This window comes from Mirounga angustirostris, unplaced genomic scaffold, assembly GCF_029215605.1.
Source record: "Mirounga angustirostris isolate CCGP_5_RB_7025 unplaced genomic scaffold, mMirAng1.0.hap1 SCAF_16, whole genome shotgun sequence".
Taxonomy (NCBI): domain Eukaryota; kingdom Metazoa; phylum Chordata; class Mammalia; order Carnivora; family Phocidae; genus Mirounga; species Mirounga angustirostris.
In genome coordinates, this window is record NW_026991724.1 from 44,401,737 (window position 1) to 44,426,914 (window position 25,178).

General features: G+C 38.5%; 1 protein-coding gene and 2 long non-coding RNA genes across 8 annotated transcripts in view; 1 reads left to right on the forward strand and 2 right to left on the reverse strand.

Moving 5' to 3' along the window:
* The window catches only part of LOC123855616 (uncharacterized), an 89,050-nt gene extending 86,715 nt beyond the window's left edge, over nt 1-2,335 (reverse strand). For 4 of the 5 annotated variants that reach the window (XR_010408224.1, XR_010408221.1, XR_010408223.1 and 1 more), the window contains exon 1: nt 1,777-2,048. This is a non-coding gene — a long non-coding RNA (uncharacterized LOC123855616). Of the gene's footprint in view, nt 1-1,776; nt 2,049-2,193 lie in introns of those variants that run through there. The other variant, XR_010408225.1, reaches the window with a different exon arrangement.
* On the forward strand, nt 2,021-22,025 carry ZNF260 (zinc finger protein 260). 2 transcript variants are annotated; one of them, XM_064581400.1, is made up of 3 exons: nt 2,021-2,039; nt 5,121-5,333; nt 15,491-22,025. In XM_064581400.1, exon 3 carries the CDS (start codon nt 15,947-15,949, stop codon nt 17,183-17,185), a length of 1,239 nt encoding a protein of 412 aa, XP_064437470.1. In that variant the 5' UTR covers nt 2,021-2,039; nt 5,121-5,333; nt 15,491-15,946; the 3' UTR covers nt 17,186-22,025. The 2 variants fall into 2 exon arrangements, with proteins under 2 accessions (XP_064437470.1, XP_045747347.1); XM_045891391.3 differs by lacking the exon at nt 2,021-2,039 and adding an exon at nt 2,313-2,451.
* The window catches only part of LOC135362858 (uncharacterized), a 120,452-nt gene continuing 101,230 nt past the window's right edge, over nt 5,957-25,178 (reverse strand). Inside the window, exon 3 of the long non-coding RNA XR_010408232.1 lies at nt 5,957-7,360. This is a non-coding gene — a long non-coding RNA (uncharacterized LOC135362858). The remainder of the gene's footprint in view (nt 7,361-25,178) is intronic.

The window sequence follows — 25,178 nt, forward strand, 5'->3', positions numbered from 1 at the left end:
AAATATTATTCAGCCACAAAAAAGAATGAAATCTTGCCATTTGCAAGGACATGGATAGAGCTAGAGAGTATACTGCTAAGTGAAATAAGTCATAGACAAATACCATATGATTTCACTCATATGTGGAGTTTAAGAAACAAAATAAGTGAGCAAAGGGGAAAAACAAAGACAAACCAAGAAACAGACTATTAAGTATAGAGAACAAACTGATGGTTACCAGAGAATAGGTGGATTGAGGGGGGAGGGGGGAGAATGGGTGAAACAGGTGATGGGAATTAAGGAGTGCACTTGTGATAAGCACCCTCAGGTGATTAAAATAAAAACTTAAATATATTATCTAAGAATTTAATCATGTGATAAGTTACGGTATCACTTAAATGAAAATATGTATATATGTGTGTATATAAATCTACATGTTTATATATGTATATAAGTAAAACTAACATACCCAGCACTCAATATAAAATGTACTATTTGTGGGGGCCTGGGTGGCTCAGTCTGCTAAGCGACCAACTCTTGGTTTCCCTCAGGTCTTGATCTCACGGTCGTTGATCCAACCCCGCCTCCTGCTCCAAGCAAAGTGGAGAGTGGGCTTGAGATTCTCTTCCTCTCCTTCTGCCCACCCCCCCGCCCCCGTTTAGGCTTTGCATGCGCTCTCTCTCAAATACATAAATCTTTTAAAATAAACAATAAATAAAATGTACTATTTTCTATATTAATAAAAAAAAATTGGGAGTGCAAGGAAGATATTTTCTAAGAGAAACAGTAGGTTCCAGGTTACTTGATGGGTCTTTGTTAGGTGTTCGCCAAGAAAGAAAAAAGATCAAGTCTGAAAAAATAAAGCATTTCGGAGACAAAGAGTAAATACTATCACCTTAAACATTACTCTTTTTTTTTTTTAAGATTTTTTTTTTATTTATTTATCTGAGAGAGAGAATGGGAGACAGAGAGCATGAGAGGGGGAGGATCAGAGAGAGAAGCAGACTCCCCGCCGAGCAGGGAGCCCGATGCGGGACTCGATCCCGGGACTCCAGGATCATGACCTGAGCCGAAGGCAGTTGCTTAACCAACTGAGCCACCCAGGCGCCCCTTAAACATTACTCTTAATTGTCACAATTATTTCCTCCTCCAACGGAGACCTTTCTTGGAGAAGTATAGAGACGGGCAAGGAGACAACAGGCCATTCTTTGGGCCCCGATGAGAAAGTCAACTGGCTCCACCTGCCACACACGACCCTCGCCATCAGAGACCAGAGCTTCCAAAGCAGTCTCAGGGTCAGAGAGAAAAGTCAAGGCTTTTACCGTCAAGGGGCAGAGCCGTCTTGTCTTGTGCTCCCATATATGATTGTGTGTGACACAGCCAACAACACAATCTCCCCAAATCCACACAGTGCTGCACAGTCTCACACCCACTACTAGACACAAAGTCACACCCTCCCTACCCTTCCCACACAGGGCTCCACAGTCACAATACCCACGGCGGCTCAGTCACAAAGCACACAAAGTGGAATACCAGGTCACACAACCACAACCGCATACCCACTACAGGGACACAGTCACAGGTACCGCCCCCCCCCCCCCCAGTGTTACACACGGTCACACATGAACAATCATACCACGGGTACTCACAGTGTTATAAGCTAATCCACACCCGCACACACGGTATCACACACGTTCACAATCACACATACACACGTCACTTGACAGTCACAAAATTTCACCACCGCCCTTCCTCAGCCCCTTCTACCCGAACAGACTTAATATTCAGTTTCCGTACCGGCGCCGGGCTCTGGGCTTTTTTCAACCTCGGTCTCCTCTGAAACGTGTCAGTGGCCGGAGCGCGCTCAGCTCCAAGCAGCCCGCCTCGCTGTGGGGAGGAGCGGCGGACGCGATGCCTCCTGGGAAATGTAGTTAAGCTCCGCGCTAGCGATGGAGAAGATGGCGTCCGGCTTGAGACCTGCCAGAGATCCCCCCTCGGCCCCTCTCCCCGGCCCACCCTGAGGCACGAACTGTGCCCCGAAATGTTTCGGCGCTCCAGGGGTAGGTAGCCTTACACCTTGGCCCCTACTTGGAGTAAGCCCGGCATGCTTGAACTGAGTTTATCATAACCCAAGGTACACCACTGCCCTCTCTCAAAGGCAGAGTTAACACAGGAAAGATTATTAAACTAAGTCCTGAGACTCGGACTACTTACACTCCTCCCCCAACCAGGGAGACAGTCCCGCAAACTCTGGCGCAGGAAAGAAAGCGCGAAAAGCGAACTTGAACCCCCTGAAACTTATGGGAAATGTAGTCCGCAGTCAGAAAAGTGGAGGACCGGCCAATACCGACAGATTCCGTACGGCACTGAGCCCGGCTTGGCGGAGCCCAGGAGACCTCTGGGAGTGCTAGCCAGCCCAAGGAGTGCGCAGGCGCAGACTTTCTGGCTCGCCATAGTCGTCTTTGTCTGCGGGTGAGTGTGGTTTCGGCCTCGCAAGGCGCAGGTCTGGGCGTGGGACCTGGGGTTCTGGGCTCAGAATCCGGTCAGGGAAGCTGTAGGGGAGGATTCTTAGAGCCTGCGACAGGGCTGGGGAGGCTGACGGGGAGGAATCGCTTTCTGTGACGTGCAGTGTTCAAAGCCTGTGCGGATGGGGGCAGGGGTACAGGAGGAAACGGGCGAGTTCGCGGGTGGGTGACGGAGGGTGTGAAAGGGTTGTAGAGGTACAACTTGCGTGAGAATTGCGTGGTTCCAGGTTTGTGAGGATGGATGGCATGGTGAGCTTTATGGGGCAGTAACCTCAACCTCACTATTCTCGTTTCTAAAATAATGATAATGAAGATGCATCTTTCTGGAGTATCCGTTTTTCTGAAAGAAAGGAAAATGGCTAAGACGAGAGATAAGTAATTTTTAAAGCGATTTTTATATAAAGGCAGACTGATTGTGGAGTTTATTTCCGAAAAACTTGTTATTGGGTTACTAGACTCCCCTTGTGTATTGACTTTTCGTAATTCTTTGGAGGAACTTTGGTGAGCAGCTTTGAGAAGCCCTTGACTAAGGAGGAGTTTAAGAGCTAGTTTCCACTAGTGTAGACAGCACAGAATTGTGAAGGATATTGTCCTGTCTTTGGTGCAGAGATATCAAGTAACTGATTTAAGACTCCCTTGTTTCTAAACGACGTGGCAGTGACTCGTAATTTGACCAGGTTTTCCCCAGACCAAATGGCGTTTGTAAATGTAGTGAAACAAATTGTCTTCTATCTAAAACACTTTCTTACAGTATTCTATGACACTTAACATAATTTTCAATAAAATGAAAAAGTACCACGGTACAAAAATTCATATACACAAATAATAGCTTTGGTATATACAAAAAGTAATCAGTAATAGTTATGAAGGCAGTACTTTATTTACAACAGCGACAAATCAGACAAAACACCTTGGGGTAAACAAGAAATGTATAAAATCTATATAACACTAAATTCTTTAGTTAACAAGACGCAAAAGAAGACTTGAACAAATGGAAATACATATCATATCTTAGATTTTAAAAGTCTACAAGTTATCTTGTTTTGTGAAGAAAGCTAAGTGCCTGTTTGGTAATACGTAATATACCACTTTTTTAGTAAGTGTGAATAAGAATGTATATTTGTAGGTGCATAAAGAAACTTTTGAAGTTTACACAGAAAATAAAAAAGGTTGATGAGGAGGGAGATGTAACAGCTAGGGCAGGGGTAAGAATCACATTTTTGCTTGCCTGTTTGTAGATTTCCATTTTTAACTGGGATGGAGAAATTAATTTCTATGTTCACTCCATTACTTTTTAGATGTTTAGCACTGCCTCATTCTTGAATGTTTCCTTGACTTCCATTATACTACTTTCATTTGTATATTCTAGTCAAAACCAAGAAATAATCTTCCCCCACCAAAAAGCTCCATTAGTGACTTATGTTTCTGTTTACCCCTTAACTATTAGTGTTCCTAAGTTTCTCACTTTGATTATATATATGTAAAATATGTATTTATATATATATAAATAAATATATTATCTCTAAGAACAAAATTCCATTGCTGTGGCTTCACCTGACAGGTGACTAACAAATGTCCATTCCTATTTGAGCCACATCCTGAGGTACTGATTCACATATCCAAATGCATAATGGACAGCTCCACCTTGAGGTTGCACAGGAACTTCAAACTCTAAATTTATGCCCACAATGTTAGTACTGTTATCTCCTGTTTCCTGTGGTTTGCCTCCATCCATTTCCTCTTTGTATTACCTGTTTTGTCAGTTCATAACACTGTCCAGCCAGATTCGAAGCCTCTTATATCTGAGTAAGGGAAGAACTTCTCAGTTGGACTCTTGTCTGTCACACCACATTACAAATTGGAGGCCCAGGGATTTCTTAATTACACATAATAAATGATAAATGTGTATGTTTGCTGAATCAATGAATGACCATATAATTATAGGGCACTTAAAATATTTCATTTCTCCTAGAGTAACATAACCTAGGTAAAATATTAGGCTGCTAAAAATTTTTAGGAACGCTGACCGTGACGAATACATGAATAACATCTTTTACATTTTATCCATATCATTTAAGGTTGGTGACTTCAGATTTATGAGAAAAGTGTTTTTATAGGGGAAAATGACATTCAGAACTGTGACTGTTCAATCAGGAGCAAGGCCACAAGTGACACCTGCTCTAATGTACCTGTTCAGGTTGTGATTCTGTAGAACTCTAACAACTCAGTCTTGTAATTTCTCTGTATCACCTAAATCCTGAAAATGACATAACCCATTTCTGAAATGTGTGGAGCCTTTTTTTTTTTTTTTAAGATTTTACTTATTTGAGAGAGAGAGTGTGCACACACAGCAGGGGGGAGGGGCAGAGGGAGAGGGAGAAGCAGGCTCCCCGAAGAGCAGGGAGCCCTATGTGGGACTCAGTCCCAGGACCGATCACGACCTGAGCTGAAGGCAGACGCTTAACCAACTGAGCTACCCAGGTGCCCCTGTATAGAGCCTTTAAATGGCATAATGGGTTTGGCTTGGGATGCAAAGTATAAATCCATGTGCTCACATGTATGCGTGTGCACCAACTTCTAAGCCAAAGGGTCATCATTACTTTGTTTTTTTCACAGGCCAGGTTCCTTGTGCATCCACGAGAACTGCACTTGCCTTGTCCTTCAAAACCTCCCAAGAGTCCTATGGCCTCAACCTGAATTATGGGATGCTGCTTTGACCCTCAACAGTAACGTCCAAGTCCTGTGTCACTGTTTAGAAGTTTAAGGCACCAGTTTAACAAGAAGATCAATGGATGACTGAGAGAGAAATGTAAAGGAGGTGCTATCTAGGTGAGTAAGAAAGAACCCAGCAGGTATCAATGGGATAAAGGCTCATTACAGTTACTCAACCTGCAACCTCTGAAAATTTTTTTGAGGCAGTTGTCTTATCAGCCCTTGTCTTTTGGAGTAACAGTTGCTGGAAATTCTTTAGATACCTAAATAACATTCCCAGATAATCTTGCTTGATCAGTGCTTTTTTTTCCTCAGATTCTGGGGGGCTGGCTGCCCCTCTAACCTCTCTCTGGATGCCACTCTCTTCATTTGTAGTCTCAATTTGATAAATTTTATGACCTACATGTTGTGTTCTCCCTTTCACTAACATTCTCCATTTTTTATTTCCCCCTAGATGTCTAGACTCCTTCCCTTAAGCATTCATTCATCTTGCCAAGGATTATAAGATCTCTAGTCTTTCAAATCTTAGCATATAGATTCTTTTCTTTAAAATTGAACTTTCTGGGGATGCCTGGGTGGCTCAGGCGATTAATCATCCGACTCTTGATTTCGGCTCAGGTCATGATCTCAGGGTCATGGGATAGGGCCAGCATCGGACTCCACGCTGGGCATGGAGCCTGCTTGGGAGCGATTATCTCTCTCCCTCCCCCTCTCCCATCCCCTGCTTGCACTCTCCCTCTCTCAAAAAAATTTTTTTTTAAATAAAATTTAACTTTCTATCATTTCTCCCCACTTCCATTGTTATATATCTCAGAGTTGAATTTTATTTACCCCCTTATCCTTACTTCTTATTCTCTTCCTACCTCCAACTATCATAGCACAACATTTCTCCCCCTCTTGCTTTTTAACAATATAGCATGCTTGGAGATTTGTCCTGACTTCCTATGACTTCACCTCTCTGTTACTTCTAAAAAGAAATAATACTATTCTCTTTAAAATCCAATACATAATACTTAATAGAAAAGTAAAATAATGGGTATGTCTTCTCAATCCTGGCCCTCACTTCTCCATTTCTGTTCCCCAGAAGCAGCCACTATTAACTGTGTATTCTTCTAAATATTTTTGTGAGTATACAAGGAGGCTTTCAAGTAGAACAATGATATGATTTAACTGTGACAAGAATAAACAGAGCTGTTGCTGTGTTGAGAGGAGTTATAAAGAGGCAAAGGTAGGAAGAAGAGTGAGGAGCCTATTAAATAATCCAGTCAAGACATGATGTGGCTTACACTTTGGTTGTCCTCGTGAGTGAGGATTATGAGAAATGGCCAGATGCTAACCATATTTTGAAGATAAAGCCAACAGGACATGGAGATCTAATAGGGTGTGATCTAGGAGACAGTTGTTCAAAGCTTGAGCAACTGGGAAAATGAGGTTGCTATTTAACAAGATGAGAAGAATTTGGGGGAGGTTCATTTGGGAGAACTAGAGTTTTGTCTGGGGCAGGGTAAATTATTAGACATCCAAGTGCAGATTTTGAGTAGCAAGTGGATATGTGAATCAGTTGGGGAAAGAGGTCCAGGCTAGTGAATAAATATTTTCAAAAATACTGTATCATAATGCACAAATGTCAAGCAAACTCTTAACTGTATTCTGTGGAAATGGTGACCTGGTAGAGTAGGGGTTGGCAAACTACAGCCTGTACGTGTTTTTGTGAAGTTTTACTGAAACATGGCCACCTACAGTGCATCTTGTCCATTCATTTTCTTATTATCTGTGGCTACTTTCATGCTACAAATGCCTGAGTTGAGCAGGCATCTGCAGATACATGATGTTATAAAGCATGAGACAGGACTAAAAAGTATATCAGTGATGGTAAAGCTAAGTGACCATAATAAACCCAAAATGTACTGCTTTAAGGAATATAAGAATTGATTTCCTGGTCATGTAACAGTTAACATGGTAAGTAGTGAAGAGTTGCATGGTTGCTTTGGTTTTTGTGGTCCTTTAAGGATCCAGATTTCTTCCAGGTTGTCTCTTTTATCATTCAGTTGTGGTTGAAACTGGATCAGCAGTGCATTCCTGGTTCCAGCCAGGTGGAGGAGGGAGAAATCACCACGGTAGGGCAAGAAGTCAATAAACTTTTTCTGTAAAGGTCCAGATAGTAAATACATAAGGCTTTGTAGACCATAGGATCTCTGCTACAACTACTCAAGTCAGACATTATAGCACAAAAGTAGTTTGTTTAGCATTAGACTATCCTGATTTCTATTTTGAAAATATTTTTTAAACAACAAGTTAAATGCTATTGAAAGAACCACTTTGCCTGATTTTCAGATGACATTGCCTAGTTCAGTTCAGAATTTTACAGTATGAGGGCCACCTGGGTGGCTCAGTCAGTTAAGTGTCCGACTCTTGACGTTGGCTCAGGTCTTGATCTCGTGGTGGTGAGTTTGAGCCCTACATCGGGCTCCACACTCAGTGAAGAGTCTGCTTGAGATTCTCTCTCTCCCTTTTCCCCCCCCAGCTCTCTCTCTGTCTTGTTCTCTAAAATAAATAAGTCTTTAAAAAAATTTACAGTATGAAAAATTCAATTCCGATAAATATGTATGAAGTATGTTGATGTCATCCCTATAAAAATACAAGGAGTTTTAATTACCAAGATGTCATTTCTGTGTTTTCTTTTCCTTTTTTTTTTTCTTTTTTAAGATTTTATTTATGTGAGAGAGAGAGCGCATGAGTGAGGTGAGGAAAAGAAGGGAAGGGAGAGGAACAAGCAGACTGCACTTGAGCACGGAGCCCCGTGCAGGGCTCAATCCCAGGACCCTGAGATCATGACCTGAGCTGAAACTAAGAGACGCTCAACTGACTAAGCCACCCAGGTGCCCCTGTGTTTTCTTTTACTAGGACTATAGTGGGTTGAGTCTTGATCTATTCTGCATCATTCTTTTGCAAATATAATGAATTGGAAATTTTAAAATAAATGCTATTACTGTAATTTGTAAAACTTTAGTAAAATCCACATGTTGAGCCATCTATGCCTTGGGCTTTGGGGTGATAAAATACTTTAACAATTGTCTCTTTTTTTTCTATGTTTACTTTTCTGTTTAGGATTTCTGTCTTTTCTGGTCTCAGTTTTCATAGGTTATATTTGGTTTTCAAATTTATTTGCATGGGATTGAGCAAATAATCTACAGTCCTTTTCTATGGTTATTTCCAAATAATTTTTAGTTTTGTAATTTTGCTTTTATTCCTCTTTAGTTTTTACCTAAGAATCAACTTACGAATTTATTATTGTTTTTCTGTTTGTAATAATTAATTTATCTTTACTAATTTTTCTGTTTTTCTTTTATTATTTATTTTTTAGAGAGAGAGAGTGAGAGAGCATGTGGTGGGAGGGGCAGAGAGAGAGGGAGAGAGAATCCCAAGCAGGCTCCTTACTCAGTGCAGAGCCCAATGCAGGGCTCAATCTCATGACCCTGAGATCATGACCTGAGCTGAAATCAAGAGTCAGACAACTGACTGAGCCACCCAATTTTTCTGTTTTTCTTATATTTACTTTTCCTTATTGTAATTCCTTAGTTTGCTTACTTTGTTATTTCTTTTTAAAATAATGTAAACATTTATGTTAAAACTTATACAGGCATTTTTTCAAATGTATTCTATGGGCTCTGATATATATTTTTTTCTGAATTTTTCTGACTATTCTGCAATTTATTTTAATTTTCTCTTTGACCAAAGTGTTTGTTGAAGCCAGTACATTTTGAAATTTACAAGTGAAAATTTGTTTTTCTATTGCAATTGTTTTTACTCAAGTATTTTGTCCTTTTCCACATTGTGGAATATTTGAAGTTTTATAGGCATTATATGGGCTGATTTTAAGAATGTTCTGTGAGCCTTTAAAAAGGTGGTTTTAAAACTGATTAGCTCTTGGGGCGCCTGGGTGGCTCAGTCATTAAGCGTCTGCCTTCTGCTCAGGTCATGATCCCGGAGTCCTGGGATCGAGCCCCGCATCGGGCTCCCTGCTCCGCGGGAAGCCTGCTTCTCCCTCTCCCACTCCCCCTGCTTGGGTTCCCTCTCTCGCTGTGTCTCTCTCTCTCAAATAAATAAATAAATAAAATATATATATATATTTTTAAAGATTTTATTTTTTTTTTATTTATTTGAGAGAGAGAGAGACAGTGAGAGAGGGAACCCAAGCAGTGGGGAGAGGGAGAAGCAGGCTTCCTGCGGAGCAGGGAGCCCGATGCGGGGCTCGATCCCAGGACCCTGAGATCATTACCCAAGCCGAAGGCAGACGCTTAACGACTGAGCCACCCAGGCGCCCCTAAATAAAAAATCTTTAAAAAAACACAACTGATTAGCTCTGTGTTATAAATTAGTATATGTTTTTATTTAATGTTCCTATTTTTATGGATTTGATGCTTGAGGAAAGGTAGTCTTCTCAGTTACTAATGTGTTTTTGTGTCTTGGATTTCTGTGGTTTATGTATTCATGATTATCTTATCTTTATTCTTTATTTTCAGCATTTCTGATATTGTTTTAGATGTGTATCTTGTATGTATAGAGTTTAGGTGCCTTTGTTATATCAGTTAAACCTTAGCATGTGTCAAAATCATCTGGAGGGCTTTTTTTTTTTTTTTTTAAAGATTTTATTTATTTGACAGAGAGAGACACAGCGAGAGAGGGAACACAAGCAGGGGGAGTGGGAGAGGGAGAAGCAGGCTTCCCGCTGAGCAGGGAGCCCGATGCGGGGCTCCATCCCAGGACCCTGGGATCATGACCTGAGCCGAAGGCAGACGCTTAACGACTGAGCCACCCAGGCGCCCCTGGAGGGCTTTTTAAATACCGATTACTGGGCCTTACTGGCAGATTTTCTGATTCAGGAGTTATGTGTTGGAGCCTGAGAATTTTCTGTATGAGTCTGTTTTAGTCTTTTTCTTTTAATAGTTCTTTTTATTTTAGTTTTATTTATTGAGAGGAACAATATGGTTAGTATTGGTTCTCATATTTAATATTATGCATTGTTTTAAATTTGACCTCATCTTTTTTATCCTTTACTGTAGGATCTTTGATTTCCTTGTCTTGGGTATATATGTCTTTCCTTCTAAAAATTTGGAAAGCTTATTATATTATTTTGTAGTATTCTCTTGGTTGCGTTTATATTCATAACTTTCTTAGTCTTCATCCTTCATTTCTTTAGTCCCCACTAAGTAGTGATGTGTATTTTATACATTAGTATGTTTGCAGTCTCCCTCCTCTCTTTACCACACAGTTGGTGATTGCGATTATTATTCCAGTTTTAAATAGGATTAGCTGCATCCTTCTTACCTCCCCGTTCATATATATGAAATTATTTGTGTCTTTGCCTTTGATTGTGCAGTAATCCATCTATCAAAGTCCATTATTTACCCTTGAGCTTCATTTTTATTAAAATGTATCTTCATTATCACTTTTAGCTCAGTTTCTCTAATCTCTCTATTCCCATACCATATTATGTCTTCCAGAGCAACATGGATCCTAAGTATATACTCTCTTATATTTTTATTTTTCACTTTCATGTTTAAGACCTACATTGGAGCTCATTGAAAGGCCAGTATTTTACCCTTTGGATCTGCAGTCTTGAACACATGCAAAATGATTATTAAATAATTAGTGATTATTATAGAGCTTCAAGTGTGGATTTACATTTTCAGCTTTACTGAGGAATAATTTACAGAAAATAAAGTCACTCCCCCTTTAAGTATATTATTTGATAAATTTGGTAATTGTATATAGGCATAAAAGGAACACCAAAACAAACATACAGAACAGATTCATCAACAGTTCTTTGTGCCCCTTTGCAGTTGACCCATGCCCCTCTCCCATCCCTGGTGATCACTAATTGACTTTATGTACTATAGCTTGCTGTTTCTAGAATTTCATATAAATGTGGTCATGTAGTGCATAATCTTTAGCATTTAATTTCTTTGACTTAGTTTTACATTTTTGAAATTAATTCATGTGTAGATTAATATTTCATTCCTTCTTATTGCTGACTATTATTATAAGTATGGACATAATTTGTCTATTCACCAGTTGATAGACATTTAGATTACTTCCATTTTGGGCCATTGTGAATAATGCTATTATGAACATTCATATACTAAGTCTTTGTGTGAACATACATACTCATTTTTCTTAAATAAATGACTAGGAGTAGGGCTGCTGCATAGAATATTAAGTGTATATTTAACTTTATAAAATACTCTCAGATTGTATTCCAAAGTAGTTGAACCATTTTTATCCCCACCTACTACTCCCATCATTGGGAATTACAGTTGCTTCACATTCTCGCACTTGGATTGGCAGTTGTTTTACCCTTAGCCATTTTAGTGGATGTGTAATCTATCTCACTGGGTGTTTTTTGTTTTTTGTTTTTTAAGATTTTATTTATTTAAGAGAGAGAGAATGAACAGGACGGAGGGTGAGGGAGAAGCAGACTCCCCGCTGAGCAGGGAGCCCAACGTGGGACTTGATCCCAGGACCCTGAGGTCATGACCTGAGCCAAAGGCAGATGCTTAACCAACTGAGCCACCCAGGCGCCCCTCACTGGGATTTTAATATGCATTTCTGATCACTAGTTAAGATGAACGTCTAATGTACTTATTGGCCATTCATATATCTGATTTTGTGAAGTGTCTATTCTAGTCTCTTACCCATTTAAAAAACTAGATTATCTTTTTGAGTTTTAGGAGTTCTATGTATTTTGGATATGAGCCCTTTATTAGTTTCTGCCAGTCTGGCTTTTCTTTTTGTTAAGTGTGTTTTTGAGGGGCATTAGTTTTTAATTTTGATGAAGTCTACCATTTTTTCTTTTTATATTAATAGTTTTTAACACTTATGTTGAGGTCTTTGATTTAGTTTGAGTAAGTTTTTGCATATGGCATACAGTAAAGGTTGAGGGCTTTTGTCTTCTAATTATGTAAATTATAGCACTGATATGAGTGACAGCATATTACTAGAGTCAGTTCTTGCAATGATTTATAAGAAAATCAGGAGGGGCACCTGGCTGGCTCAGTCTTAGAGCATGGGACTTTCATCTCAGGTTTGTAAGTTTGAGCCCCATGTTGGGTGCAGAGATTACTTAAAAATAAGATCTTTAAAAAAGAAAGAAAGAAAATGAGGATAAGATTTTGAGAGAGACACGACAGATCAGGATCAAATTGAAGATTTCCAGTTAGTGGACAGGAAGCAATTATAAAAGAAAGAATTCAGAGGGGGTACAAGAAAAGAGCTCTTCACAAAAGAAGAGCTTTGGTGCCACTTATTTCAGGCATAATGAAAGGAAAACAAATGAAAACTGAAATTGATGGCAATGACAGTTTCTGTATCTAAAAATGATAGTATCAGTAATCAGAACACTGCAGTAAATCAGATTTCAGAGCAAAAATAGCTATTTTCTGGCCTATTTTCCTTTTTTCATTAAATCTGTGTACTTTGCTGTTTAGCCATGTGAAACTCAGTTGCAACCAGATAAAAAGAGCACAGTCTAGTTACTATACAATTATAGATCAGTTCAAGTTGAAAGGCTCAAGTCAAGGACATCTCTGTAGGTATAACAAATAGGGGCTTTTAAAAGTGAAATAGGGGGCGCCTGGCTGGCTCAGTGAGAGGAGTGTGCGACTCTTGATCTCAGGGTTATGAATTCAAGTCCCACATGGGGTGTAGATATTACTTAAAAAAATAAAATACTTAAAAAAAAATGAAATAGGATTATAGTTATGCTTGCTCCATCCTTCCTCACCCACAGTTCCTACTGCACATAGGCAACTACTTTCAACTCATTTAACTGAGTCTACTGATGTTTATTCCCACATTTTATACAGCTATTTTACCTACTTTTGATTTAACCATTTTGAAACAGTATCAGCTTGGGAGCACCTGGCTGGCTTAGTTGGTAGAGCATGCGACTCTTGATCTCAGGGTTGTAAGTTCAAGCCCCACATTGGGTGTAGAGATTACTTAAAAATAAAATCTTTTATGGGCACCTGCATGGTGCAGTTGGTTAAATGTCCAACTCTTGGGTTTCAGCTTAGGTGGGGATCTCAGGGTTCTGAGATCAAGCCCCCTGTAGGGCTCTGCACTCAGCGTAGAGTCTGCTTAAGATTCTCTTCTCCCCCTGCTCTCTCTAAGAAATAAAATCTTTTAAAATACATCATTTATATATGTAGTCTGATTGGTAACATGCAGGGATCCAGAAAATTTCCTGCATTCATTTTGCTTTGTACTTTCTCTGGAACTCCTTTAGGAAATGTTGAACCTCCACTAACCCAGGAATTTTCCAATCATTATTTCTTTCTCCCTTCCTTCTTTCCATTCTTCTTTTTTTTTATTCTGGGAGATTTCCTGGAATTTTCCCCCCCAAACTATTGAATTTTTGAGGTCAACATTATATTGTTTATTTGTAAAAAGCACTTCTTTATAGAACCCTGTTAATATTTCAGTGCTATACAACCTCTTAGCTTTCTGTAATACTAATTATAGTATTGTATATGTGTGTTCTTTTGTTCCTTTCTTTGTTTTTTCCTATTTGTTTTGATCTGTCTTTCACCTCGGGGCTTTCATCAAATTTTTTGATCTTTAGTGTTATATTAATATTTAACATTGAGGTACCTGAATTATTACTATAATCTATGTGCATGGTTGGGGCTTGTAAAATAATGGGCTTCACTGTGCACCATTCAGTCAGATATCTAGATGTTTCTTTTATATGACTTTATATGTTAATATCTATAAACGCTCTCATGGCCTTCTCATTTTTTCAGAAAAGAACCCTTCCATTGTCTGACACCAGCAACCACCAGCATTTCTTCTTTTTTTTTTTTTTTAAAGATTTTATTTATTTATTCATGAGCGACAGAGAGAGAGAGAGGTGGAGGGAGAAGCAGGCTCCCAAGGAGCAGGGAGCCCGATGCGGGACTCGATCCCAGGACGCTGGGATCATGACCTGAGCCGAAGGCAGACGCTTAACCATCTGAGCCACCCAGGCGCCCAACCACCAGCATTTCTAACAAGCAGCAGTAGAAAGGGGTTGGGACCCTAATCTGCATATGAACTTTTACTTACTACCTTCTTTTTAATATGTTACTCTAATCTTCTTTGCCTATCATCACTAAATTTGGAGCCTCCCAGTTATACCATCAGCTGCTGCTTTTATAATCATTTTTATAAATCTCACCTTCCACTCACCCAGTCTCTCCAGTTATAGAGCCTTTGTGTTGACAGCTGTGTCACAAATTACCTTGCTTCTAGGTGGCATCCTCTTCTGCTGGCTTTTTATTTAAGTCATTCGATTCTGCTGTTAATTTATAGTTCTTTATTTGCTTTCCTTTCAGAATTTCCTAAAATTTTTCATCCACTCGGGTCTCCTCAACCTCTTAATGTTTATGAATATATGCCCTTCATCCTCTTACTGTCATTTTAATGGAGTTTCAGAAAGATACAGAATCTTACTTAACCACACATCCTTTTTAATAATTCTTCGGTTCATTTTACTTTTTTTTTTCCCCTTCATCCTAGGCTCTCCCAGTTTTATGTTTTTGTCCTTTCATCCTGTTTGTCACCTGTTCTTTATGTTTTATTTTACTTATTTTTAAAGTGTACAAAGTTACATTTAAAAGCAGTTTAAGGGGCACCTGAGTGCCTCAGTCAGTTAGGTGTCCAACTCTTGATCTCAGCTCAGGTCTTGATCCCAGGGTTGTGAGTTCAAGCCCCACATTGGGCCCCATGCTGTTAAAAAAAATAAATAAAACATAGAAAAAGTAATAATAAAAGCAGTTTAAGCTACATGTACCTGTGAATGTTATTTGTATTTAAGCTTTCTTTTATACTGGTAGACTAGGTTTGAAATAGAGTCTATTTTACAATACCATATTTCTGATATTTTATTAATAATACTGGGAAGGGGCGCCTGGGTGGCTCAGTTGGTTAAGCGACTGCCTTTGGCTCAGGTCATGATCCTGGAGTCCCGGGATCAAGTCCCGCATCGGACTCCCTGCTCAGCGGGGAGCCTGCTTCTCCCTCTGACCCTCCCCCCTCTCATGTGCTCTCTGTCTCTCTCATTCTGTCTCAAATAAATAAATAAAATCTTTAAAAAAAATAATAATACTGGGAAAAATCACAAGTATAGTGATGTTGATGGTGATGACAGCTACTTTATTGGATTTTTACTACATGCCAGGTATGGCATGTTATTAGCTCTTTTCAATGTTCTTTTTTTTTTAATTCTCTTTTAGAAAAGGCCTGGGAAATTTATAAATAGATAAAGACACAACATGGAAGACATGTGAGTTAATAAGTCTCCTTCTCCATGAAAATACAGCTAAGAAAAAACTCAGAAAACCTGGGTAACAGAGAAGTATTTCCTCTGAACACAGACATTGATTAAGACTATATTTCTATGTATGGGACTCAGTTTAAGAGAATTTAGAACATAATTTATACTTAAATATAAGAGAAGCTAAGAAAGAAGCATTAAGAATACAATGATGTCCTATATTTCATCCCAATCTGTAATTGTCTAATCTCAGTATAAGCAATGTAAAGTCTTTCATCATTAATTCAACTTCATTAGATACCTGAGGATTAATATTGAAGAGAAGCCATATGAATTTCATGAATGTGGAAAAGCTTTTATCTATGTCACGTGTCAAGAGATACTGAGGAATTCTTGTTGGAAAAAATATCTGTGCATGGTAAGAATGTTGGAAAGCCTTCAGCCTGAAGCAGATCTCCTTCAGCATGACCAGATTCATAGTAGAGAGAAACCTCATGAATGCAGTGAATGTGGAAAAACCTTTAGCCTGAAGCAAAACCTCATAGAGCATAAGAAAATGCATACTGGAGAAAAATCACATGAATGTACTGAATGTGGTAAAGTATTCTCTCGAGTCTCATCCCTTACTCTACATTTGAGAAGTCATACAGGAAAGAAACCATATAAATGTAATAAATGTGGAAAAGCCTTCAGCCAGAAAAGAAACTTCCTTTCTCATCAGAAACATCATACCGGAGAGAAACTTTATGAATGTGGGAAAGCTTCTATTCAGATGCCAGGCCTCATTAAACACCAGAGAAATAATACTGGAAACAAACCCTATGCATGTAAGGAATGTGGAAAGGCCTTCAATGGCAAATCATATCTCACGGAGCATGAGAAAATTCATACGGGAGAGAAACCATTTGAATGTAATCAATGTGGAAGAGCCTTCAGCCAGAAGCAATACCTCATTAAACATCAGAATATCCACAGTGGAAAGAAACCCTTTAAATGTAATGAATGTGGAAAAGCCTTTAGCCAGAAGGAAAATCTCATTATCCATCAAAGAATACATACTGGAGAGAAACCTTATGAATGCAAAGGATGTGGGAAAGCTTTCATTCAGAAGTCAAGCCTCATTAGACACCAGAGAAGTCATACAGGAGAGAAACCCTATATATGTAAAGAATGTGGGAAAGCCTTCAGTGGCAAATCAAATCTCACTGAGCATGAGAAAATTCATATTGGAGAAAAACCCTATAAATGTAATGAATGTGGAACAATCTTTAGGCAGAAGCAATACCTCATTAAACATCACAATATTCATACAGGAGAGAAACCCTATGAATGTAATAAATGTGGAAAAGCCTTCTCTCGAATCACATCACTCATTGTACATGTGAGAATTCATACGGGTGATAAACCTTATGAATGTAAAATATGTGGGAAGGCCTTCTGTCAAAGCTCATCTCTTACTGTTCATATGAGAAGCCATACAGGTGAGAAGCCCTATGGTTGTAATGAATGTGGGAAAGCCTTCTCTCAGTTCTCAACTCTTGCTCTACACATGAGAATCCATACTGGAGAAAAACCTTATCAGTGTAGTGAATGTGGGAAAGCTTTTAGCCAGAAGTCACATCATATTAGACACCAGAGAATTCATACTCACTAAAGCTCTATGAATGCCTTGAATTTAGGAAAACTTTCATCAGAACTCACACTTTAATGGTATACTGAAAATTCATTTTATAATAGTGACATGAATGTGGAAAATACTTCAACAACTCAAAACTTAAATACTAACAATTTTAATAAGTATCATAGTATCATGAAAACCTATACGCCCAGAACTCCCACAACAAACATTGTTAATGATATACTTTTAGGAGCAATCTCATTGACATAAGGATCCAGTCATGAACATTAATCAGCATGGTTCTGGAAGGCCTACCTGATGCATTAAGAGGTATAAAGATTTGACATTAAGAGACAAAATTGTCATTTAAAAAATGTTTTGCTATACATGTAATCAAAATTATTTGTTCTTGATTCATTTGTAGAAATCAGATTGGGACAGAATATTGTATTCAGAAACATGCATGCCTTTATGGGGAATTGTTAATTGATAGAGGTGGTATCACAGGTTGGTAGAGAAATTAAATCATGGATGATTCAAAAAATGGTCTCAGGGTAACTGACTCTTCATGTGGAAAAATATTAGATCTCTGCTGTAGTAATACATTAAAGTATTTATTATGAAATCCAAAAGTATTGAAGACTAGAATGCAAAAAACAAAATTTAGTAATACAAGAATTTTATAGGAGAGTGTTTTTAAAACCTTGGGGTAGGAGGGAATTTCTAAAATAGATTCCAGGATACTCACTCCTGAGTATACATGCATATCCCCAAGAAACATACATGTACCTAGGGAGTCATGTATCTTTATGTTCATTGAAGCATGAATTACATTAGCAATGGCTGTTGCTTGTGAAATGGATAATAAAATGTGATATAGGCACACAGTAGAATATTCTCTAGTAGTTAAGTATAACAGGTGATATATATATATATATATATATATAAATATATTAACAGAGAAAGACCCAAAAAGTCATGTAGAGTAAAAACAATGAAGGGATAAATATAATCATAACTGTGGATATTAAATCAACACTAACAAACACTAGTATTAAGCATTGATTATGGATAAACATTTTTATGTAAAACTGAAGAATGGATTGGAAAGATACACACTCAATTCCCAAAGGTGGTTGCCTCTAGAAAGAATGGTAGTGGAAAAGAAATGGGACCAAGCATGGTAGTTAAGGATACTTCAGTTTTGTATCTAAACACCTATCATTAAAAAGAAATAAAGATTCCAAGTAAATATAACAAAATGTTAGTTACCTCTGGGTTGTGGTAATATATGTGTTCTATTGTTTGTGCTATTTCTGAAAATAAAAAAAAATAAAGATAGGAGTAGGAAAGCTGTACATGGAGTACAGGTAATAACAGACTCACAATCCCAGATAACTAATATTTTATAGGAAATATTTCTAAAATCTTATCTTTACTATAAGTCATTTTTTAAAATTGGGATGGTAGCGGGGCGCCTGGGTAGCTCAGTTGGTTAAGCGACTGCCTTCGGCTCAGGTCATGATCCCGGAGTCCTGGGATCGAGTCCCGCATTGGGCTCCTGGCTCGGCGGGGAGCCTGCTTCTCCCTCTGACCCTATCCCCTCTCATGCTGTTTCTCGCCCTCTCTCTCAAATAAATAAATAAATAAAATCTTAAAAAAAAATTATAAAAAAAATAAATAAATAAAATAAAATAAAATAAAATTGGGATGGTAGCTTAATTTAAATTTACTCTTGCATGTGACATCACTAATCTGTGTGATCTCTACTTAGAAGTTATAGCATTTGATTGTGCAACAGGTTGGTATTACATACATTTAAGGATCATACCATACCATTTAATAATACATGCACAGACTTGATATTTAGAATTGGTTTTTACCGGAACATTTATCAGAAACTTTAAAAGTCCACATAGGCAGTATTGGCATTAAGGATTTGGTATTTTAAAATGAGGAAACCAAGTTACCCTTAATTTTTAAATATGCCACTGAGTAAAATGTCAACTCTTGCATTTCACCTTCAATTTTAACCTCATTTTTTTCTCTATTCTGCCAGATATACTCAACCAATACCCCCTGTTTGTTTCTTTGGGGAAAATGGTGCTAAAAAGGAGATCTGAGACGTAAACAATATTCTTTTATTTGAAGCAAATCTTTTTGAGGATTTTTGTTTACTCGGTCCCTTTCCACAACAACTTGACATATAAAAAGTTGTTAGTGCTCTTTTTGAATAGTGATAAAAATGGGTATCCAACATTTAAACCTTAGGCATATTTCAAATATATCAATTTCTTGTAAATTCAAAATAATGAAATGCTAATAGAACCATACTACTATACTGCTTGTTAATGGTTTTGAAGGTTAGTCTTGAGATAACATTATAAATGTCAGGGATTGATTTCCTGGGGTAATATACCCAAATAACATGTGTATCTACATGAATCTAAATTATCCTCTATTTTCTTCCATTCCTCATTAAGCATTCCCCTCACATTTCTTAAGTGTTTTGCTTGCCTTTGAGCTTGTGCAGCTTTGAAGTCACCAGAACAACTAAGAACTCTCAATTCAGACCAAACTAGGAGGATTACCTTTTGGTGCCTGTAGTTGGTTAGTGCCAAGGTGCAACAACAATAAATAGGATATCACATAGAGTAAGATGAATAATATCTGAGTACTATCACAGTATTTTGACATTTCACTATAAATAGTGTCAAATTTACTGACATCCCCCTATTGATTCGACTTTTTGCTAGTTATTTGCCACCACAAACAATACTACAGTAAACACTCTTAAAATAAGACCTTAAATTTCAGATGTTTTTATTTCTAGGGGATAGGTTACAGGCAAGAGAGTGTTAGATCAAAGGACGTATGCTATTATTTTATTTTGGAGGTGCTATTAGTCATTTTCAAAAACACAACTTTCCTCTAACCCTGCAACAGATGGTAACGTACTACTCAAATTCATATTTGTCTGATGAGTGTAACCACTTGCTCCTAGCTTCTTTGTAAATTTTCACATTGTTAGCTCATTTTGAAGTCCTCTTTATGTATTAGACATTAGGAATTTGTCTAATTTTTGTCATAAAAATGATTTTTTCCATAAAAATACCCTAAATTTCTGTGTAACTAGATATGTATTAATTTTTTCTAAGCTTATGGATTGATTAAGAAGATACTTTAGATTGTAGATTTCTTAGGTTTTCTTGCAAGTTAATGTTTGCATTTTTCAATATGTAAATATTAGTCCATTTAGAACTTAATTTTTAATGTCATATGAAATGAGGATTCCTTGTTATTTTCTTCCAGATGGGTTTCCAGTTATACAAGCACAATTTGTTAAAATAACCCATCTATTCAGCAGCCAGTCACACAGTTCTGACACCAACTTGTGGTGTCCCCCAGCAGCAATCACAGATTTGAACGAGTAATCAAAAAAAAACAGAACAGGCTTTAACAAAGTTTATTATTAGCCTTCCCTGACACACACACAAAAACCAAACTACAACAAAACAAAACAAACAAACGAAAACAAAATCGCCTTCACAATACTACAACTGCCCAAGCAAGCACGGCTTTCAGGGCCTCTGCCCTGCTCAGGGGAGAGGTCAGAATGGGTGTGGTTCACCTAAGCACTGGGAAACATTAACATTCTCATCCAGGACGTCTTATGATAACCCACTACTGCAACTGCATGGTGTGCCCCCATCCATGCAGCACACCCAGTTGTAACACTGATACCCACTTAAGCACAGGGAAGCTGCTGCCTTGGTTTCCCAAGACTTATGATGCCTTAGTCACATAGGCTATCGATGTCTACATGCCAAGTCACAGTGCCCCCTATCCCCATCCAGGTACAGGATACACATGAAGAATCTACAGTAGTATTTTCATCAAGGAAACTGGCAGAAAATCAAATCTAAGGTCATCTTTCCAGACAAGGGTCAGGGGGAGAGGCCTATTCTTAATTCTTTACCAATACCATCCTTTCCTATTCAACTGAAACTCAGATATGTAATCCTTTAACCACATGATTTTTTCCTCATTCAACTGAAACTGCCTTGTACTTTCATTTATACCAAGACCTATTTTCTGTATTCTCTTGTTTCACTAATCTATTTTTCTACTTCTATACTAATACCATATTAATTGATAAATTGATTTAACATTAGCCGTATTGTATTTTGATACTGCATAATAGACCAGCTCCTCCTTGCTGTTTTTCATAGTTTTATTGGTTATTCTAAGTTAATTTTCTTCCTATATAAATGAAGACTGTGTTCTCAAAATACAAAGACCCTTTGATAGTCTAGTTGGAACTGCATTAAATTTATATATTTATTTTGGGAGAAATGACATTTTTTATTTTAAGTCTTTCTGACCCAAATCATAGTGTGCCTTTGCATTTGTTCAAACTATAATCATGTCTTTCAGCATGAGGGTCCTAAACAAAGTAATTTGAATGCCATCCCTGCTTAATATATATTTTGAAAAGTTTGTTCAGTGAATGAGGAGAATCCCTATTATGAACTAAACGTTTGTAGCCCACTCAGAATTCATACTTTGAAGCCCTGATCCCTAGTGTGATGGTATTTGGAGATGGGGCTATAAGGAAGTAATTAGGTTTAGATTAGGTCATGAGGGTGGGACACTCATGACGGGAACAGTACCCATATATAGAAGTGGAAGAGAGAGACTGTAAGAAGGGATTTCTTTCCATGTGTATACACTGAGGAAAGGTCATGTGAGTATAGCACAGTGAGAAAGCAGTTGTCTACACCAGGAATTGGACCTTCACCAGGATTTGCCAGCACTTTGATGTTGGAATTTCCCAGCCTCTAGAACTGTAAGAAATAAATGTCTGTTATTTAAACCACGCAGTCTGTGGTATTTTGTTATAATGCCTGAGCTAAGACAATTCCTTTTCTGCTTAATTCTCCTGTGCTCCTAATATGTGGTAAGACAAAAGCACTTTTCATTAGGAGAGTAAAATCCCAACTACATTATTAATATGGTCTGTAATTTTTAGCAATTTATAAAACTTCCCCCACCATATTCATTTAAAAATAAAAATTGTTGGAACAGGAAAAGTGAAAAATACAGTTCCTGGGGTGACATCTTGAAAATGTTGAACTAGGAATCCCCAAGCTATCATTTCCCTACAGAAACTGGAAAAAAACCAAAAACTTCCTGAACCAACTTTGTAGTATCTCTGGAAAACAGCTATTTATAGAAACAAGCAAATGCCCAAACAAGTCAAATGCCATCTTCAAATGTTAGTAATCTTTTGTGTCATTTTTATTCTTGCCCCAACTCTCCCAGGTGTGGTATTGATATGGTCTTGAGGAGGTGGCAACCCAGTTTCCCCCCTCAAACTGGAGGAAGCAGAATGGACCATGTTCGCAAATTATTGTATACATCTGTTCTAACCTGTCTTGAGGATACATGAAGAAATGATGCAAGCATCATCTGTTTCACATTACTCAATGCAGGTGGGAAAAGGAGCAGGAACTGCTCATAAAACCTACAAGGTGGGGACGCCTGGGTGGCTCAGTCAGTTAAGTGTCTGCCTTTGGCTCAGGTCGTGATCCTAGGGTCCTGAGATCGAGTCCCACATCGGGCTCTCTGCTCCGTGGGGAGCCTGCTTCTCCCTCTGCTTCTGTCAGATCTCATGAATGAATAAATAAAATCTTAAAAAAAAACAAAAACAAAAAAAACCTACAAGGTGGACTACAAATCCAAAGTCTGATTGTTAAGATTAGGGAAGTGGAAATGTATAGTCAGGGAGCAGGGTGAGGGTCAGTGGATGGAAAAATTCTAAGAGGAAACACCAGGGGTAAGGGTGTTCTGGCTAAACCAACCAAAGAGGATTCCTGCTGAAGGCAGGCCAGCATGATCACACAGCACCTGGGAGAAGGTGGAGGATGAGCAACTTGATCAGATATCAAGGGTGATCATGTATTAAGGGTAGAGGGTTCTAGTTTGACTGAGGATTCTTACTAAATCTTGATTTTATAAATAAGTGCACAGATAGATCTAGAAGGTTCAGGAGTCTAAAGTTTGGTCAAAGAATCTTTGTCACTGAATTGGCACTTGGGTAAAACAAGACCTTGGGGTTAATTTTACTAATGTGCTATTAATGACCCATTTCAGAGACTTCTGGAGACAAACTATGCATGCCCATTAGCAGTTCAAAAGTATGTCCTGGGGGTACCTGGGTGGCTCAGTCGGTTAAGTGTCTGCCTTTAGCTCAGGTCATGATCCTGGGGAGTCTACTTCTCCCTCTCCCCACCCCCCACTCGTGCTCTATCTCCCTCTCTCTCTCTCAAATAATCTTTAAAAACAAGACAAAACCAAAAAAAAGGATGTCCTAGGTAGCAAGAGTTAGTATGGATGCACTGATCTCAAGAAGATACAGGCAAGACTATACTAATAAACTATTAAACTATTGATTTCAGAGGGTTATAACCAGCCAGATCCACTGAATTAACAGAAGAAAAAGCTTGGGAATGTTAGTGGAGAATGCATCTTCCCCACTCATCTATTCTTCAAGAGGAGAGATTTTTTTCCCTAAATACTCCTGGCTTCTTGTCCTACTTTTTATTTCTCTTCTGGAGAGGTAAAGCAAAATAATTGATTAGAGAATTTGTTGCCTCTCTGGTCCAAATTAACCTTTTGTTGCCTGATGGGTGAAAACAGATCTTTACTTTTTAAATTTTTTTTTTTTTTTTTTTTTTTTTACCAGCTGGCATAATGGTAAGCTTTGTCATTAGAGGGTACTGGAGAGACATTGCAGAGGGAGGGAGTTCTCCTTAGTTCTGGTGTGGCTTCCTCTCCAGGTTTCTGAAAGTAGGCTCTCTTCTCTAAAGCTTTGCCCCACAGTTTACTCCATTACAAAATGCCTCTGAAGCACAGCTTTCTCTAGCATTTGGCCACCATGTTTTCTCCATTCTTGACCAAGTGAGAGGCATCACAGGAGATTTTCAAACATGTGTCTATACCCCAGCTAGGTCTATACTCCCTATACCCTCTTCATAGGCCTACACATGCACACTGGGGACCTCATGCAAGCCAGTACCCGACCTCTTCCACATAGCTAACCTGGAGCTGTTCTGGCCCAAGCCCTTCATGGATGTGTGCTAGGTTCCTGCAGAGAAAGGTCTCTACAGCTCCAGGTTCCAGTAGTGTCCACAGTGGTGCCCCAAACTCCCTCTATATGCCTATCTCTAGGCTCTGCTCACCAAACTGCCTAATGAATATGAATCATATCTGGCCTGAGCAAACAAGCAAACTTCTCTACCAGCTAGTAGTCTTTGATGAAATGTGAACCCTTTCCCTTCCAAGATTGTCCTTCCTTGGGTACTCTGCCTCAGCCCTGGAGTCCCTTTAGAGTCCCTTTCCATCTTAATAGTTACATTATTATTGCCACTTACTAATTCTTTATATTAAACTTCCCCTGTTTTAATTAACGTGTGGTTTCCTGTCTTCACACTGGATCCAGATTAATACAGAGTTTGGAAGAAGACCCAGGCATGAGGTGTCCTGGCCCTTCTTTCCTCTTCACTTTGGAATCTGCCTATCTGCATAAAGCATGCATTCCCCGATGCTCTAGGTCAAGATGTGAACTTGGAGATTGAGAGCCTATTCTTGCCACTGTCATGATTCACTGGGTCAGGCTGTATTTCTGGAGTCCAAACAGAAAGCTCATTGGACTTCTACAGTGACCATACTCCAATTTGCCTTTATCTATAATAAAAGTAATATCTGGCCTCCCTACATCTTAACTATTTGTCCTAAAACTCAGTTAGATAACAACTGATGGGTAAAGGGTGGGGTGATGCACATCTGGTCTCTCCAGAAACCCTAGCACATAATGGCTGCATGGCACACAACACGATATATAAATATTTCAGACTACCCTATACTTTTATGCTCTTAACTTTTAGTAATTTCCATAAATAACTTTTGAGAGGAGAAAAATCCAGACTTGCTAACATGATCTATGAGAATCACTTTCCAGGGGCAC

Bases quoted from the DNA above. Each gene is read 5' to 3' on its own strand.
- ZNF260 (XM_064581400.1), top strand. From the start codon at position 15,947: ATGGTAAGAATGTTGGAAAGCCTTCAGCCTGAAGCAGATCTCCTTCAG.